A 19,968-nucleotide genomic window follows, 5' to 3' on the forward strand; every position below is an offset into this window, starting at 1 on the left:
ACTGCCTTCACACCAGTACAGTCTGTAACGAGTTGGAATGGCTTTTTACTTCACTGAGCATTTGGATTTTTTACCTTTCCTTAATGTAATAAAAAAGCCCAAGTTGTTTTACTCACGTGTGAATGGGACTCTTTGGGGGGGAGCAGCGGCGTTTGGGAGCTGTCCCTGAGCCTGGCTTATCCTGGGAGCTGGGCCTGCGCCTTCTCATCCTCTCTCATTTTTCAGCTGCAGAACAGCTGAGCTGCGCTGTGTTATATATTATATATCCTATATTATCTATATATCGTATCATAATAATATTATATATTTTATATTATATATCATAATATATACTTGTATTTTCTATATTATATATCATATATAGTATATCATAGTATATATTTTATATATTATATTCTCTATATATCATATAGCATAATAATATATCCTTATATATTTTATATATTGGATATTATATATTATCTTACATATTCTATATCTGATCTATCTGTTCCTGTCCCTCACTTTCCTTCCCGAGTCCCAGCACTGGCTGCCCTGGGCCCACCCTCGTGACCCTCCGTGTTTGGTGAGGAAGGGCAGGGAGGCACCTCCCCACCGCTTCAGCCATTATTCCCATTTTTAAAGCAGTTTTGTAGTGGTGGTACCCAGGGGACACACTCCAGCCCTGCCCCCAGAGCAGCTGCCTGCACAGCACAGCCGCAGCGTCCCCACACCCCTCAGCTCTCTGCAAGGATTTATTTACATATTTTACAGTGAAGGAAAACTCGTTAAAGTGCAGTGAAAAGCAAAGCCCCATTTCACCCCGCTCAGCTCCTGGCGGTGCTTCTCCCCTTGGGGTCAGGGCTCTCGGGCAGCAGCTGCGCGTCAAAAGTGTAGCGGAGGTAGCGGTGGATCTGCTCTGCCTTCCGCAGGCTGAGCTGGGCACCCGCGGCGAGGGCCGAGGGGGAGCTGGAAGAGAACAGAGAGGGACACATCAATGGGGACGCCTTGAGATGGGGACATCTTGAGATGGGGATGCCTTGGCAGGGACATCTCGATGGGGACACCTCAAGATGGGGACACCTCGAGATGGGGACGCCTCGTTGGCAGCCCCTCGGGGCGCGGGGAGGGTCCTGGTGGCAGCCCCAGCCCCCGCCTGTGCCGCTGCCGGTACCTGTTGGCCACGGCCCGCACGGAGGCGAAGCGGTGGCACATGTTGAGGGCGGCCGGGTAGCCCAGGTCGGGAATGGTCAAGTAGAAGTTGAGGGTTTCCTGTCGGCGCCCCTCCACCGCCGCTGGCACCGCCAGGGCCGCATCCTCCCTGCGCTCAGCCCACGCCAGGTCCCGCAGCAACACGGCCGTTTCCTCCTGGCAGGAGCTGAAGAGGACTCGGAGCCCGGCCCGTGCCAGGGCTGAGAGCGCGGCGTCGTAGCACTGCGTCCGCTGGGCACAGCGCGGAGCTTCCCCTGCAGGAGAAACAGGGAGAATTCAATTACTGGGAAAAAAACCTCATTCCAGTCACTCGCAAAGCAAAACGGCTCCAGGAGTCCCCCGCGCTGAGAACTCGCAACCAGAGCTGAGGGGAAAGCTCCAGGGGAAGGAGGTGGGAGGGGCGCAGGAGCAGGAGAGAGTTCAGGAATTAACACCGAAATCACAAATTAAATGTCAGTAGGAGAGAGGGGTGGGAGGAACACACGTAAGTGAGGAACAGGACAGCCCAAATCAGAAAAGGTTTGGTAAAGCTCCAACAGTAAAAATGCCCTTAGACCCAACAAACAGGAAACTGGCAGCACTCTGGAAAGAGTGGAATGAGAAAAACTGGATAAAAATGGTGAAAATGAATGGCACATTCAGCAGTGGGTAAAGAGGCAGCTCAAACACACCCCAGTTATCTCCAGCCCTGCTGAGAAGCCACATCTTCAGTGCCCACCTCTACCACTGCTTCCGTACCTGAGCCATCAATAAATTAGACCTACATCACAAAACCAGAGCTGCCTCCACAACGACCTGATTCCAGGAGTTTTATACCCCAGAACATCTGTAATCTAACTGGAGCTGTGAGCTCTAGTTCCATCTCCTGGGAAGCAGCTGCAAGGAAGGCCCCAATTATTTTCTAGTGGCACTGAGAATAGACAGCATCAGCAATATCATTTGATTGACTAATTTGGAGCTTAAGATTAAAACTAAGCTTGCCCAACATATATAAATTAAAGAAATAGCCTTGAATTTCCCACAAATGTCTAATTGAGACAGGAGGCATCTTTGGGACTCCCCTGCTCTGCACCTGATGACACAAGGCCTTCCCCAAGCAGCACTGTGTAGGAGTCCTCTTCCTGTCTTTAAAAACTGATTTAATTCAGCTGATGATCTTTTGCTTGTCCCAGCACCAGTAGTTACCAGTTTGGAGACAGCCCCAACACGTGGATGGTACCTCCAGGCCCTTCTCCCTGGGCCTAAACCGTGGAGTTTCCCCATGGGGTCTGGCAGGTACCACCCCTGAGCATGCTGCCGGGAAACATACTGTGCTTGAGTCCACTATTATGTTTGTGCTGAGCACAGATAGGACTGTGCTTGTTCTGTATTTATTCTTTATTCTTCTGTATTTATTTTATTATTCTCTATTTATTCTTTATCTTACTATTCTCACTTTCTTTGTTTAAATCTGTCTCAAACTTGGGGTTTTTTGCACTTATTAATAGTGTCAGTTAATAATGTTGGTGTTACCTTGCCCTTCCCTGCCTCGGTAACTAATGAGTGATGGATCCAGTTGTGTTTCTCTGCCTTTATTAAACGTCCCTCAAAAGCAAAACAAATTTTAGTGTTTAGCTGATGACCTCACCAATGCAACAGCCCTACAGAGCCCTAAGATCCTGGTTTTCCATCTATTTTCTGTCCCACATCACACGCAAAGCCAGTGAGGCCAGCGTGAGCCCTGGGCAGAGACCAGCAGGGCCCCACGCTGCCCCCAAACGCCCGCCCGTTCTCGTGCTGCCCCTGCACACCCACCCGTTCTGTTCCTGTCCTTCTCCACGATCACCACTATCTTCTCAAACACCTTTTGCAGGCGCTGGATCCGCTGGGCGACCTTGTTCCTGCGGCGGGGGCTGAGCAGCTCGGAGCGCAGGCTCCTCTCCACGGCCGTGCGGCTGCTGACGACGTAACAGCCGGCGCGCAGGGAGCAAACCTGCACCTCCGCGCCGTGCGCGGCCTTCAGCGCCGAGATGAGCCCCGGCGCGGCGCAGAGCTCGCGGCCCGAGGCCAGCAGGCGCAGCGGGGGGCTCCTCTGCGGGGCCGCTCCGGGGGGCCGGGGGGCAGCGGGGCCGGGGGGGGCCGGCGTCGGCCTGCGGGGGCTCTGCCCGGGGCCCTGCACCTGCACAGGGGACAGCACAGCCCGTGTCTGCGGGTCACACAGCAACGGGCCAACACAGAAACCACCCTCCTCAAATACTGATGGTTAACAGATACACTTTTTCCTAGATTTAAAAACGTTCCGCTCTTTTTCCTAAATTTAAAAACGTTCCACTTTTTAGAATTTAAAAAGGTCCGGGGGTTTTTTTGTAAATTTAAAAATGTTCCACTTTTTTTCCTAAATTTAAAAGGTTCAACTTTTTTTTAAATTTAAAAAGTTCTACTTTTTAGAATTTAAAAATGTTCCGTTTTTAAAATTTAAAAATGATCCGCTTTTTGTTAAAATCCAATTACTACAATCTTAAAAAAAAAAAGGTATTTTTCAATACTGCAAAACACTAACACGTTCAGATTCACACTTTAATCCCCTACAACCAGTCTCCCCCAGGAGCTGATCTAACTCTGCAGCAGCTCGGATGACCCCGGTGCGCAGCCTCACTCACGAGTTCCTCGGTGACACAAGCCAGGCCGAGGAGCGCAGGGGATGGGGAACCCAACCTCAGGTGATGAAGGGTCTTAATTCAGGGCAGCGAACAGCTATTTTAGAGCTCCAAACCCAAAGAATTAGCAGACGCTCTCTACTACCTGAAGAAGATCCCACTCCCCCGTGAGTGCCAGACTCAGGCCGGTGGCTAATCCCAGTTTTATCTCCGGCTGCCAGGACACTGCCCACGCGACGCCGGGAGCCCAGAAGCTCCCTGGGCCAGGGGCGAGGAGCGGCCCCAGCAGAACCGTCCCACTCCTACAGCACCCCCAGCGCTCCGGCTCTGGCCGCCGCCAGCCGCCAGCCCAGCGCAGAGGAGAGGGACCCGCGGGGCAGCTCAGCAGCACGGGGGGCGAGAGGAAGGGCCCTGCTCCGGCCTGGCACCGACCTCGGCGGGAGCCTGGAGATCCCCCTTGGCCGAGCCCGAGCGGGCGGCAGCTGGTGGAAAGCACGTGCTCCTGACTCTGCCGTCGGCGTGGAAATCCAGCGTTTCAGATACTGAAGCTTTCAAGCCGAGGAGCATCTCACTCTTCTCCTCCACAGACCCAGGAACAACCATTTCCCCAGAAATTGGTTTGTGCTGCACAGAAGAGTCTGAGGGCAGTGACTGGGGTAACGGAGCATGTTCCTGTTCTGCCCCAAAACCGTCTGTTTTCACAGGCTTCTCGTTGCTGACACTTGTTTCTTCCCCACTGGAATCACTGAGAACAATAATTCGGGACAGTTTCTTCTTTTGGACTGGGACAGAGGAGTCCTCTTCCATCCTGGCCTGCTTTAACTTTTTTCTGCGGCGAGTGAGATATTGTTTTGTTCCACTAGTAAAACTCTCATTATTTAGGAGATCAAAATTAACACACACTTCCTCCTCACTAGATTCACTTTGTTTGCAAGTCTCCTCTTCCTCCTCTCCAACACAGAAACTGTCTTCTGCATAAGCAGGGTCTTGCTCAGGAATCTGTCAGGGGGAAAAAAACAAACCCAGTCAGTTTTGCTGCTCCTCTCCATAAAGGCACTTTTGCCCACCAGCTGTCCCCAGAGAGCTTTTAGTGGGAACATTAATTGCAGGATCACAGCAGAAGCGAGACTCGGTCGCTCACGCTCCTGTCAAAGAGGTTGGAACTGCAGAGCACTCTCATCTCCCCCGCGTGTCCGCAGGGCTCCGACGCTCGGGACAAGGGAGAGCCCACCCCCCACATCCCCAGCTCCGCAGCACAGGCACGGGCCTGGCTGGCAGAAGCACTGGGTGACGCTTTTGCAGGGCGGGAAATGAACGGAAGGTCAGGCTTTGCATTTTCAGCCAGGCTTTGCCTCAGCTGAAACAACAGGTCTGACGGAATGAGCCGAGGCGGCTGGGAAATCGAGTCCCTGCTTGCAGATAATCAGTGAGCACAACCTGAATTTTTGTGTGTTAGCAGGAAAAAAAAAATAAGTGTTTCAACCTTTTCATCCAATCTAGATCTCTGTTTTATTGTGCTGCAGGTAGTATAAAAACCAGGAATACAGGAAACAGAAAAAAAAAATGGTGAGGAGGTAAGGAATCATCCTGCACATCTGTTTTTCCAATGCTGTGAGTTAATAATGTTGGTGTTAACTTGCCCTTCCCTGCCTCGGTAACTAGTGAGTGATGGATCCAGTCGTGTTTCTCTGCCTTTATTAAATGTCCCTCAAAAGCAAAACAAATTTTAGTGTTTAGCTGACGACCTCACCAATGCAACAGCCCTACAGAGCATAAGATCCTGGTTTTCCATCTAATCCAACACAACCATACAAGGGATTTATGTCAGGTGCTGTTTGAAGAGTTCAGAGGCCGTTCCGAGGGAGGGGGGGACACAGCCAGCTGTGACAGACACCCCACTCCCACCCCAGCAGCACTCGCTCCGCCGCATGTCTGGGAGCCGACGGAACCGCCACAATGCGCTACGGCAAGAGCTGGGCTTGGCGGGGGGCGCATGGCCCGCAGCAGGGCACCATGGGTACACCTGCTACTTTATTTTCTTTGGTTTCCAAACTGCCATTTCAGGAGCTAAACCCAATCGCTTGAGAAATCGGGTGTATTGGCACTGCTGCTTGTCTGGCAACAAGGGCACGGGGCAGGGTGACACACAGCACACGCCCAAGTGGTTACACCTCTGTCTGGCAGGGGTCCCCAAAGTGGGGAGTGGGTGAAGAGACTGGGAACATCCCACACGGGGGAAAAGGGCTCTTCCTTGGGAGGTGTCACCAGTCTCCTCTGTGAGAGGGAGGCGGCGGAGCAGAGACAATGAGCTGGTCCCACACCTGTTACAGCCACACCAGAATGGTGGAAGGACAGGCAGGAGCTGGGATGCTGTCAGACAATCACAGAATCTCAGAATCATCTGGGTTGGAAAAGCCCTTGAAGATCCTCCAGTCCAACCATGAACCTCACACTGCCCATTCTCAACCCTACCAGATCCCTCAGCGCTGAGTCAACCCGACTCTTCAACCCCTCCAGGGATGGGGGCTCCCCCCCTGCCCTGGGCAGCCCATTCCAACGCCCAACAACCCCTTCTGCAAAGAAATCCTTCCTAAGAGCCAGTCTAACCCTGCCCTTTCACTGCAGACTGGCTGACAGCCCCTCTCCAGCTGGAGAACGGGGGGGTATGCTTCTGCCAAAGCACCAGGGTCTGCACACTGCCACTCCAAAATCAAAATGAAGCCAACAGTCTTTTGTTGGAACTTATCATTTATCAACAACAGGCTGCAAGCTACACTTTAAAGTAGCATTAGACCCTAAACATGGTCACACACAGTCAGAATTTCACAAGGACGGCAGTCGTTTTGCTTCATACCTGTGAGAAAATCTCCATGTTGTCGAATTCACGATGAACCATTTTGTATCTATTGCCAAGAGCTGGACTACGCACAGATTTCAAGTAAACTCCTTTCATCTCACAGTCTGAATTAAAACGAGAACATAAAAGATTATTAAGTATTATAAGGGATACAATTTTTTATTCATTATTGTTACACTGTGTTTTCCATATTAAGTAATTCCTTTACAGTCTTCTAAACCCCTCTATTTCATAAAACAAAAACTTGCAGATCTCCAGATGTCTCTGGAAATCAAAAAGCAAAAGACTAGGCCCACCCAGCCTGCTGCCAGGAAAGCTGCCACACAGAAGGTTTCCTGGCTGCCCGCAGCAGGGATAAGGGCAACAGTAGCCACAGGAAACCCAAATCACTCTGGTTTCTGTGTTGTGAGTCTCTCCCAAACAGCCACCACTGATTTCAGAGACTGTATGAGAAAGGGATGGGTTTGCTGAAGCCCACACGTATCTTACAGGGAGCAACTCACAATTTCAGTGAAGGAGGAAAATCCTCAGCAACACCTAGGAATCTTAAGTGGTAACACGACGATTCCATCATGCAGATGTCCCAGGGAAAGGCAAGGGTCATAAGCACAGGGGGTAAGTAAATCATCTCAGCCAGAAACCAGCATTACCTTCTCAGCTCTGTCAGTGCCAACACTGTAATTTTATCTTTAACACTTGTATCATTATTTCATGTCATATTTTAAGTCTCTCTGTAAGAGAGGACCTGAAAGATTCAGAAATTTCTAAGTGAAATGGAAAATTGTGTTTCTGTTCAGCCATAATGGTGTAAAAGGCAGGTGGGTGACACTTAGCAAGAGCTGATCTCCTGCCCCTGCAATCCCCAAAGAACTGATGCCAGTGAGGAACTTACTACAGAAGAAACCCATGTGAATAAAACCAGAAAAGGTACAAAGAGATAATGGAAAGCACCTGACAGACCACAGCTGAGGAGGTTACCACTCATTAGCTGGCCCAGGCTGAGGTATTAGCTGGTCCCGTGGTCATGCCCGTCACACACCACCGGCTGAGCAACACCCCTTATCTTATCTACCAACCCTCCTCATTCACCTTTCAGCACCTGTGTGACCTCTACATCATCATTCAGGAACTGAGCAAGGGAAGAGTTCAGCTCGTTCTCCGTATCAACACTCTCATCAGATGAAACACCACTGGCGTCTTGCTGGGACAGCTCTGCTTCTTCATCTAAAAACTGTCTTGCTGCAGTCTGAAAGAGAAAAGAATCCCAAATTGTAATTAGAAGCTGGCTCCTGATTTACTAAATGTTACACATGACACCTCTGGTTAAACCAGGTCGTGACTCCAGACCACCAGCTGCTTAGATGGTCACAGATTAGGCCTCTGGCTTTGCCAAGAGAATCCTCACAGGGAAAGGAGATGGAAAGAACACAAAGTTCAGTGAAACCCCTGAGCACACACACATGTCCCAGCAGCACAGAGGGCCAGGCTGGCGCCCCGATCCCAGCCCCACCAAAGGTAACCGCAGCCTGCAGTGCTGTCCGCACCCACACCAGTTAGCGCTACCGCCAGAGTCTACCAACACATCGTAGCTAAGCCCCCGAAAAATAATAGGTGATTTTGGAACTTATAAAGCTAGCTTTACTCATTTTGTTTCCTTTCAAAAACCTGATTTAGAAGCGTGGGATTACTCTGAACCCCAGTCCACTAGAAACTTCAGATACAAACTTCACCCTGGTTTGCCCTTTTCTGTTTAGGACTCAGGATTCGTTTTTTCATGAATCCATCAGACAGTGCAACTTGTTATTGAGAAAATGTTCTTCTTTCAGGGAAGATGAGGCACTTCCCACACAAACTGCAGGCCAGGAGACATGATACAAACCCTGGTACTAAGTTCCATCAAAAAGAGACAACAAAACATTCACAAGAATGTACATGGAAACAAAACAAATGAGTTCAGGAAGACGTTTTGTCAGAGAGACTTTATATTAAGCTAACTTTCTCTTACAATTTCAGCTATAAAGTACTAAAGTAGAACGTGGAAGAAAAAAAAAAAATTATGTATCCCAATTACTCCAAAAAATTTATTTGCTTGCCTTCAAAATACTTTGAATAAAAAGCAGAAAGCAGTGAATTTTAGTTTAGTACATGGAAGACTGGGGTGCCTTGTGGTACAGTAAGTGACATATCTGATTTTCAAATTTTCCTAAGTCTTTTAATTATTTGCTTACACCAATTAGTAAGCCTGAATGACAGGCATTAGCAGTAGTTCCTTTTCTAGAACAATTTTGATTATCCTGAAACGCCCAGGAGGCCACCTGTTTACAGGAAAGAACTCTCACTGCTATTGCCAATTAGTCTTAATCCTTCTTCCTCGTGAAGGACTACGGAGAGGACAAACCCTGCAGCGTGGAAAGCACCATGACACCAGAAACTAACAGTCAAGAGTTTGGTTACACTTGGGAAACAGTAAGTTATCAGGTTCTTAAATTATTTTTTGAATGTTTGAATTCAGTGCCAGTGGCTATTTTGGGCCCCTTGGACTTCTCACAATCTCCATTAATCCAGCTGCAACTCTCTGCTGCGCCTACAGCTCCACTACCTGTACTTCTGACCCAACACTGCGACTGGTCGTGGCTGAGCACAATGATTTTGATCTCTTGGATCTTCTGTGGATCTGAAATTCTGTCACGTTCATCGCTATGGATGTTTGGGTAAGATGTGTGAAGGCAGAGCAGAATTTCACAAGTATACGCACTCTCTATCCACGAACCTTTTGGCCTCACATAAAAAAAAAATGTCCCAATTAAACCGAAAAATGGATTTTTCATCTTTTGTTTTCCAGAACACAAAATACTGATACTATAGGGAAGCCTCCATAATGAAGATTATCTTTAAACATTAAAACTAACCAACATAATGTGCCCAAGAAGCCCTGATTACAGTAATTTTTGCCTAGTGGAACCACATCCATGTGTATTTAAGAGCTTTTCAACTTACTATGAATATGTGATCCCAGCCCTGCATCCTCTCCTGCATCCATTCCTGATGCAGTGACAGATTAAAGTGTAAAACACCAAGTTAAGATTTAAGCTCTGGGGTCGAGGCACCATTGCTGTCTTACAGGGTGCAAAGCTGAAACCATCAGCGTAGGTGGTAAATTCATATGATCCTAATAGCATAAGTTCTGGACAAGAACCTGAGCTTCCGGAGTCTGACTAAGCTTTGAGTATCTTCCACTTGTAACGTAATTTGTTATTTTCCTGCAGAACATTATTAGACAGGGCCCTGCAGATTCCTCTGAAAGTCAGGCAATGGATGTGAGGGTTAAGGTCATTATCCAGCGTTTCAAGATTTCCTCTTGTGTGAAGCTATGAACTTGTGTGAAATAGCTACAAGCCTCAGCCCTCCTAAACGGTGTCTTAGAAACAAACAACTGCCCAGCTGCAGGCCTACTGTAATACAGCTGTACCCTGAGATCCTACAAAGGCCACAAAAGAGACAGAAGCTCCATTTTTTAGGCCATAAAACACACACAAGCTCCGGAAGGAGTGACTCAATGACACACTAAATTTCCACCTTACCTATGTGAAACCAGTGCTCAACATTTCTGTCATTTTCATGTTTTCTTTAAATTGAAAAATAGACAAATTAGAAAATACTTTCAGTTCATTCTTGCAGTCTGAAGAGAAAGCAGGATCTCACTGACTGTCTGTACCTTTGGTTTTGTCTGGTAGCACGTGCTGCTCACATTCGAGGACACATTCTTCTGAAGCAGCTTTTGCTCTGCTGCAAATGTGCACACACACACACACACACACACACACTCAGACACACAGGACAAAGCACCACAGTTCTCTGCAGCACACTTCAATGCCAGCTGCTCCCAGCAGCACCCGCAGCATAGGAAGCGAGGCGTGAGGAGGTCACATACCTCATATGAGAAATTGCTCTTGACCTTCTGCCGTTTCGTGCCTCTCGGCTGGTTTTTGTTACAGCCGCTATTTGTGGTCCTCCCTGAGCTCTTGTGAAAATCCATGCTGTCATCACTGGACATGTCTGACTAGAGGAATGTTTCACAAACACTTCAATAAATAAAGACTAAAGCAAGCAATATTTTAATTACACGGTCATCCTTCAACATCTGGCTTTTTTAAGCAACACCTGATTTTTTTGTGATTGACCTGCTACGACAAAATAATGCAATAACGCCAATCTTATTCAATACCAAAGGAAAACATTCTTTGCAAGAAAAAATCAGGTCAAATGTGACATGAATTTTTTTTTTTTGGATTAAGAGCTTTGCGGAAGAAAGGTTATTTTACTGCCTTTCACAAAGGGAGAGGCTCAGCTCTCCTGCCCATAACAATATTTCACTGCCACACAACAACTACAGAGTCATCTTTGGAGAGCTCAGGGAAGACTTGAAGGAAGGAAAGCAGTGACATTCTAATACACCTTAGCTCAGATGGCTAAGTATTTTTAATAAGAACACTTGCCTACTGACTGGAGAAAGAGCAACTGTTTAAATATCTGCTCCATAAATGAGTTTGCATTCTTTTTCTTCTGTCTCACCTAAGCACTTACCATGTTAAGTGGGTGTCGACGTTTCCTGATGGCAGGAATGGGCGATTCAAAATCACTATCATTCGTAACCTGCGTAAACAGAAAGAAGTATAATTGCAAAGGGGATTTTTGTTTTGGTGTTTGACTTGTCATTTTGCTTCTCTTAGCTGCTTTTCCCCACCCCCCCACCCCCCCCAAGACTCACATCAGGAGACTTCAAAACATTCTTTTTTTTCCTATTTTTTCTCTGGAAAACGATCTCTTCTTCACTCTCACTGCTGGTTCCTAGAGAAAAAATAGTAAACAACATTCACAAGGCAATTCATTGTTCACAGTACAATATTGCTATAACTGAGCAATCAAAATCCACCTCTTATAGAAGTACCTACAACGGAGATTACTTATTGATCTGCGTGGCAAATATTGTTCTCTTTAGCCTTGTTAATCAAAATAACTAATCTCCAGCTGAGATGTACAATAAATCTTAGTTTCCTGGAGAGTCTCTGAGTGGAAGTGATTACTCCAGGCAGTACAGATACAGAAAAAAGGAGGTGAAAAACGAAACCAACTGAAGAAGCCGCTTAAAGTTGAGTAAGAGTTACACTTCTGGAAGCATCTTGTAATACTTATCCCTTTGGGTGCACTGAAGCAACACCAGAACTCACTACAAAGCCCCCTTTCCAATTCCGCCTCAAACCACTGCAGCCTTTTTTGTTTTTACAAAGGACTGTCTTTAGGAAATACAAGCTCTTCCTTCACATTCTGCACGACAAAGCTCCACTTCTGACAGAGAGACCCCGGACTGGGTGCAGCAGATCTGGTGCCTGTTGTAGATCCCCCCTGCCCCGAAGCAGCCTGGAGGGGAACGGCAGCTGCAGCAGGCGTAGGCTTGCCTGTCTGCTTGGGGGTATGGCAGGACAGAGAGTGGGTTCTGACTAAATCACTCAAAGGTTTGAATTGCTTTAAGGAAAAGCACAAAATTCCCAAGTATTCCACTTCTGAAATATTGTATTTAAATACCAGCGACTATCATTTCAACAACACACGCTGTCCAGGGAGGCTTTCCGGTCCTTAACAAACTGATTCAGGGTCAGTATTAACCCTGCAATTCTAAAACAGCAATTTGTTGCCTTTTGTGCTTTGTGTTTTTTTGGCATTTGGCTTTTTAGTTTTTATTAAATAGATTACAATTTTTGAATTCAACACTAACATATTTTTGAATTCAAACTAACATATCAGTTTGAAGGTGTGATGATTCAGGAAGAAAGGTGGCATTTGACAATCAATCACCTTCAGAAAATATGATAGTTATCAGACAAATTCAAAGAGAAGGAAAAAAAGATGCTTTAACCACCAAAAGGACTGTTTATGCTTTGTTTCAATGTTTAAGGGCAGTAACAAAACCATTCAGAAAAACTTGATGTGCCCTATGAATCAGACCAAGGACTATTAAGCCTGAATTGTTTTGTGAGTAATTCAAGGTGATTCAGAGATAAACACATGGAAGGGTGTGAATATGACCTCTAAGTGACCTACGAGTTAAGAGTGACGGCCATTTATACATATTTCAGTACCTGAATACAAAATATATTTTTATGGCATAGTGGTCCTAAACCAGAAAAAGACAGAAAGGGAGAGAGAAGGGAGGAATGAAAACAGAATAGAGCCTACAAACAGTATTTTTCAGACCATCCAGGTTTGTACTGAAGTTATAATCAGAAAATTGTAAATACAAGTCAGTCGTCACGCAACTAAACTGAAAGAAATCCATCAGTAGAGTTTCTACTCCCCAGGAACAATGATAGGAAAATAGCACGGCATGGATTCAGGAAAATACCCACAGCATGGATTCAGGGATTGAAGTGCAACAGATCCAGCTGATTACAAGTCAGATACTGGGAAGATTAAGATGGGCTCTAAAGGCAGCTCCAGCTGCCGCAGCGATGTCTCACACGTTGCACTGTTAGCACTCGTGAGGAGGTACGAGGGGTTTAACGCTGGGTACGTCCCCCAGTCTGCCCCTCAGCCCCCAATGGCTAAGCTCGTGTGCAGGCTTAAGCCTCTGGAAAGTCTCCTCCTTGACCCAACTTCTAGTGTTACAGCCATTATTCCCTTTTCCTTTCATCCTTCCCACCTAAGTCATGAAACCACATTGAGGATCCAAAAGATACTGGGTTCTATCTATTTAAACGTGAAGGTGTTAACCACCCGTACCCCAGAAATCCCTACCTTCAGCAGGAGACAGACGTGAACTATGAAGGTCGACGTCTCCCAGGCTTTCAGCTCTTCCTAAAGGGGAATCAAGCGCACCCATGGCTGGACTCCTAAAGTTCTGCCTACGGGGGCTTTTATTTACTTTCTCTGTCAGTGGCACCTCTGGAATTTCCTCCTTGGCACTAGAGAAGACATTCATAGGAACTCCTTTGATAGCTTCAATATTCGTAACCTTTCTACTTGCTGGGGTGGGAAGTGCAGAAGCCACAGCTCCAGGTGATCCCCTTCCCGTTCTTCTGCCTCCTGACTTCAAGAGCGGCCCTGCAGCGGTAGCGTGCTCGGTCCCTTCTCTATCGTTCAGGCTCCTGCTCTGGAGTGGCAAAAGCGGGGAAATGTCTCTTCTCTCAAGACTTTTGCAATCCCGTTTTGGCGGCGTTTCAAGTCTGGAGCTATCATTCAGTATTTTTTTTTTATTTTCAGTGGATTTAACATCTGCATGACCCCCCGAGGCACTGTTTAATTTCCTGGCATTATTAGCATTTGTATATTCTTCAAAGATTTCGCTCTCACACTCTTCGATGGAAAATCCCAGATCAAAGTTAACAGAAAACAGTTCTTGAGAACTGTCATAAGGATCATCGTTATCCATTAACCGCTCGGTCCCGCTGATACCAGCTGACGTTTGGGTGGCTGTGGTTCTGCCGCCCACCGGCCGCTCCCGGCAGGTGCCCTCTGACGGGAAGCCCTCGGAGCCACGCTCCCCAACGGGCCGAACGACACTCGCACCTGACTCTGACCCCACTAAATGCTCATTGCTCAAAGAAAAACCTCCATTATTTGCGTCATAAACTTGGTCATCTTCAAATAAATGTATACTCTTCTCTTCATCAATAATCACATTTTTTGTGTTAATTTCAGGATCTTCTTTACTTTTTTGAACAAAATACTTATTGGTAGGGTTACTTGTCAGAGTTTGATTTACTGTTGGAGTTTTCTTTTGAATTTCAGTGAATTCTTCATTCTCAAACAGACTATCAAAGCTGTCATCCCAGTGAAGTTCCTCTTCGGCTTTAACAACAGCAGCCTCAGAAGATGATACAGTTTTTGAAAAACAATTACTTACAGAAGCACACGATTCACTGGTGACTTTCAGTTCAGGATTTTCAAAGAGCAGCAAAGAACGATCAACTTCTGAGGATGCAGGAAAGACTTTGTCCTGCAGCCTCTCTGAGGAAGTATCAGAAATAACTTTTTGAAAAGGACGTATTGTTTCTTCATTTCTCATCATGTTTTCAAAATCATAAAGTTTATCTAAAGAGGGAGGAGATTGTGATAAAAGCCTTTTCGCATGGGAAAATACTCCTTTTGACAAAGAAGGCTCCTCAGATGGTCTCACAAGCGCAGATGAATCCACGTATGATTCAGGAAGATAAAATAAGTTAGAGGACACAGGTGATTTCTCAACTGTGAAGCTGCTATATCCCGAATCTGCATGGTTCATCCCCTGTGACCCACAAGCTTGATCTACACTTTTGTGTTCCCTTATTGCCGCACTTTCATGAATTATAGTACTTTCACTGTTGTCATATAGGTCAATACATTCATTTAAGTCAAATGTCACCTCCAGTTCCTCATCCTTTTGGCTGGCCTGGTCAGTATTTTCAACCAGAGCAAGACTCCTTGCTGAGTAAGAAGCCGAAGTATTAGTACCCACAGATGCTTCCAAATTTAATCCGGAAGTTCTTTTGGGAGGTTTTGGTTTTGTTATTTTAAACGTGGTAAAGAATTCATTCCCATGATCATCTGGATCAGGTAAAAATGGTTTTACTTTTGATCTGTGTGCCACGTCTTTGCCAGATGAGTGTGGTTTCTGATCAAGTGTGGAGGTGGTCGTGGAAAGATGACTTTTATTCCTTTGAACATTAACGTCTTCGATACGTAAGTAAGGCTGAATCTTCAGTTCATAGCTGCAATCTCCCTGGTGACAAACACAGTGTAATATTTACTATAAATACATACAGGCTTGCAAGGACTTGTCATAAGGACATTTAAAACAAGTGACAAAGGTTTTCATACTCCTAAACGTTATTAGAAAGGAGGAAAAAAAAAAAAAAAAAAGGGAAGTGCTTTGCATTTAAGGTCACAACTTTCAAACAAAATGTTTCCTGGCATCAACTGCAAATCCATGCTTGGGTAGTCAACCCTGAATGTTTTAGAAAGACCAGAAGATAGCATGCATGAGTAAAGAAGGCACTTAACATTCTGCGCTGAGCATCTGTGTCGTGCAGTTAAGATGCAGTTCTCAGAACACCAACAGCAAGCAACGCCACTTTGCTAACAAAATGTGCAAGGCATGACGTCCTCAGGCAGGGTAATGCTTGCAGGCTGCGGTTCTGGGAGGACTACTAGGCTGTGGAAGGTGCTGTGGGCAGAAGAAACCCTTACTCGAGCACATGTGAGCCTGGAGTTCTCTGTGCTCTTTGCATTATTCTTTGTAATTTGGCTACTGCCATTGATGGCACATTACGAACTTCTCACTTACATACTCTGAACTTCTTTTTTTCCCCACAGAAGTTTATTAATCTTCTGTTAAAAGGCACTGATCTAGACAACCAACTCTTTAAAAAATACACTTGGAAAAAACACAATAGACTTTGACATCACTCCCAGGTAGGTATCCACACAAGGACTGCCTGGATTGAAAAGCTATTTATTTATCGTCCTTCTCACTCTTTCCTTTAAATTAAGATTTCAAAATTAAGGCATGCAATTTCCAAAAGGAACAGTAAGGGTCAAATGAGGGTCTGAAAGCGATAGTTTGAAACACTCCAAAGTTCTAACTCGTTTCACCAATAAAAACATACAAATGAGGATGTAATATCTAAACAGAAGGTACAATTATTTTTTGGCAGTTCTGTCAGATGAATCCCTAGACTCATTAATCCCTGAAATTAAACAAGGTACCTTTATAAAATAGTGGGTGATAAAACATAGTTTTACAGTAAGAGGTTACCTGCCTCCTATACTAGTATCATTCTCCAAAACTCTTAGCGTACGCAAGTAGGAAAAAAAATGAGGTCGTCATAATCAACCTCCTGAACTGTCCTCATTGTCCCACCAGAATATTACTAGAGCAGTTCTACTTCAGCTTGTGCTAGCCGTGCTGATATTCACTATTCAAACTCCAGCAACATCTGTATCTCCCTTCTCTAGCTCTCCACCAGTGAGACCCTTCCCTCCCCATCCCATGTACCCAAGTGATGGGCAGACTCTTCTCCCAGGGCCGTAACTCCGGTCTTCACGCACAGAGAACGTGACTTCTCGTTTCTTCAACACTCGGTCTCTGTGTAATTGTGTTGTTAAGAAAGTTTCCAGAGCTGTTCTAACCACTGGCACTGTGGCACCAACAGCTTGATAAAACTGGGACCACTAGGGTGTCTCTTCCCGAAGAGATGGCCAAGAAAGTAAACAGTTGGGGTTTCCACAGATGATGCACCTGGAGCTGCTGTTCAACAGCCTTTTACTGCCAGACTCCTTATGGGAGCTAGAGGAGTCAATCATGGAAAAAAACGTTTGAAAAATACTCTGGGAAGTCATTCTACCCCATTACACATTTGAATTTGAGGCAGAAATAACCATACCTACAATTACTGCTGCCTGGCTTGTCTAAATGTATTCCTGAAAACGGGATCTGAGGCCACCTTCCATGCATTTGAAGACTGTCACATCCTCACCCAGTTTTGGATCCTTTCTGGTTGCAGTAGATAAAGCACACCATCCAGTACTAACAGCATTTTTTCACTCTCGGTAATAACAACAACCGTCATCATCAATATTTTGATTTTACTAACCTCACACACACTCCACAGAAAGGATGATATGCAGAATAAATAAGGCAGAATCTGTGCAGAGGCTGTTTTGGGGTCAGCTGGTTACCAATCCTGTTGGCAGCAATGGCAGCCGTGTCTCGGCGACAGCGGGTGCCTTTTCCATGGGGTCAGACAGCAGAGGGCTAGAGCAGGGGAGGAAGTTCAGCTGCCAGAGATTCACCTCTAAAGGACTGTGAAACACCTACTCTGTGTGTCACTACAGCAGATATTACTCAGCTGCTACACACTTAGTGCCTAGGCTTAGGCTATCTAATTCTTAAACATATCCAAACGAACTACAAGTTAGGATTTTTAAAAAAAGAGATCGTCAAGGAGATCCTCAGATTATACAGGCTGCCTTAATATCAAAATAATGAACAGCAAAATCTTAATACCAAAATAATGAAGAAAATAATTACTATGAAAGGGTTAAAGGATGATTTTGATGTGTGTAGATTCTAAGTAATTAGCTTCCCTCAAGCTCAGCCAAAACACAGAATCAAGAAGAGGTATGAAATCAAAGAGGAGTAACAACCAACCACCAACACAACCTGGTCCAATTAACTTCACAAATGTCATCTGAGGAGATTGCACATTTGGTTGACAAGATAACGGTGTCGATAATGACATTATGTTTAGATCGATGTAAGTAACAACTGAATGTTACATAACATTTCAATTAAACTATCCAAGCATTATAAGAACACAACGGATATTAAATGGATTAAGGACTGATTCGCTGCCAAACCACTAAACCTTACTGAAACAGAAGGAGGTGATGCTGCTCTTGCCTGCCCGATACACTTCTAAGAGGCGCAGCGCAGATCATCCCTGCCCTATAATGTTCTGCTTTTTTTAAGTAACCCCAAGTAAAGCAACCCAAAACTAATCAAACCTGCAGGACAAGATTGTAAGCAGGTAAAAGGATAATTCAGATCACAACTGGACCAGAGGTAGAGCAGGTACAAGCAAATCATTTCTGGTTTTGTATGGCCAAACACAGAGCTGGATGTTTAGGAGGGTAAGGGGTAACAGAACCGTATCACGTCGTCCAAAGGACCTCAAGGAGCTCAAGAATGAAGCTCCTGAAATGGAAATGGTGGTATGCAATCTCTTGCTTGCACACCTCAGGAACCAGGAGGCGGCAAATGTGATGCCATTTTTAATGGTCAGGAAGGAAGCTAACAGGTTGCTAACCTTATCTCCATACTGAATAAATCAGTAGAAGCTGTAACAGATAACGTAAGTACTGGATGAGCCTTCTTCAGAAATGTCAATATTCTTTTTGAAAACAAAAAAAAAACAGACCTTACAAATCCATTAGATGTCTTTGAAGAGACCAACGAGCAAAAACATGGAGATGCTCTCACGCATACTATCTTCCCAGCTTTCTGAAAGGCTTTCAAAAAGTCCCTGCCAAAATCCCCAAATCTTTAAAAAAAAAAAAAAAATCTTTAAAGAGAGAGCAAAACAGGGAAGTTTCTTGCGTGGATAAGTAATTGGGTACAACACAGAAAACAGGAGGAGGGAGGAGTTGTTACACTGAAGAACTTCAATAGGCTACTGTATATACCCATGATTGTGTTCTAACTTGGGGAGGCAAAGATTGAAAAACGTCTAGCAGAACTGCTGTGTGCCAGGAGAACAGTCCAGAAGACAATTTAGCATCTAGGACAAACTTCAGTAACCTAATTTCAGGCTTACATGGAGTTATATAAGTTTTCTAGTTCAACTTAGTCATGAGTCTCATTAATACTGATGGAGTGAAAGGACAGAATTACAGTTATCACATTTTAGCCCAAATGTATACAACTTGTAGAACCTTAAATCACCTGATCAGCTCTTCTACAACTTAGTAAGCTCCAGCGTGTACCAGCGACTCAGTAAATAGGTCACACAGGAGTAGAAAAACAGGCATCTCTCTTGTATTATTGTACCAAATCAATACCCTTGCCTGGAATTACTGATTCAGTTTAAAAAGCAATAGGTATTTTAATATAGAAAAAGGAAAAAGTAAACCTAAGATATTAAAATTTTCAATTTTAATATATAAATATATGTATAAATAGATGCTGGTTTCTAGCATTTAAATTTAAGGCATCTACTACCAAAATTAAAATTAACCTCTCTCTCCTCATAAGCTGCTTTGGATGTACATTTTCTGACGAGATTCAGATGTCGGCCAAAACCCCGGTGATTTTGCTATTTAAAAATGAAAAGGTAATTCTGTAAACAGATACAATATAGGTTTTAACAATTATAACTTCTTGAATTGAAAGCTGGATTGAAACAGAGGTAAAAGCAGCATGGACAACTGGCGTTTAAGTCTTTTCTGACACACACCAGAACCTATTCCCAGAACAGCTTTAGGGAAGAAAGGCTTCTGGATTTTCAGCTTTCACACTGAGTGCTAAACCCCACAGAGCCAACACTGCCAATACAGTCACATTTCTGAAATTCTAATCCCTTTTATGAGTAACAGCGATCATTAAACTGTTCACACATAATGTTTACACAGAAGTATCCAAAACAACTCTTTCCTGGCTAAGGCAGCTTCCTCCTTCATTCAACTTTGAACTTACTGGTACGGAATTTAATTCACCAACTTTTTAGATCTTGCTCACTGACTAATTCTTTA

The 19,968-nt window shown here is 45.0% G+C and overlaps 1 protein-coding gene across 8 annotated transcripts in view; it reads right to left on the bottom strand.

Annotated features, from left to right (window-relative positions):
- Positions 1-28: 28 nt before the first annotated feature.
- FANCM (FA complementation group M) overlaps positions 29-19,968 on the bottom strand; it is a 71,887-nt gene continuing 51,947 nt past the window's right edge. For 5 of the 8 annotated variants that reach the window (XM_074869271.1, XM_074869270.1, XM_074869267.1 and 2 more), the window contains 10 exons: positions 13,477-15,439; positions 11,453-11,532; positions 11,269-11,337; positions 10,616-10,744; positions 7,774-7,930; positions 6,682-6,788; positions 4,260-4,826; positions 2,986-3,349; positions 1,154-1,445; positions 717-948 (listed from right to left, as the gene is read on the bottom strand). In XM_074869271.1, the coding sequence (XP_074725372.1) occupies positions 807-948; positions 1,154-1,445; positions 2,986-3,349; positions 4,260-4,826; positions 6,682-6,788; positions 7,774-7,930; positions 10,616-10,744; positions 11,269-11,337; positions 11,453-11,532; positions 13,477-15,439 (3,870 nt within the window). In that variant the 3' untranslated portion in view covers positions 717-806. Of the gene's footprint in view, positions 247-716; positions 949-1,153; positions 1,446-2,985; positions 3,350-4,259; positions 4,827-6,681; positions 6,789-7,773; positions 7,931-10,615; positions 10,745-11,268; positions 11,338-11,452; positions 11,533-13,476; positions 15,440-19,968 lie in introns of those variants that run through there. The other 3 variants (XM_074869269.1, XR_012629008.1, XR_012629009.1) reach the window with 3 other exon arrangements.

This window comes from Strix uralensis, chromosome 4 (assembly GCF_047716275.1).
Source record: "Strix uralensis isolate ZFMK-TIS-50842 chromosome 4, bStrUra1, whole genome shotgun sequence".
Classification (NCBI taxonomy): Eukaryota; Metazoa; Chordata; class Aves; order Strigiformes; family Strigidae; genus Strix; species Strix uralensis.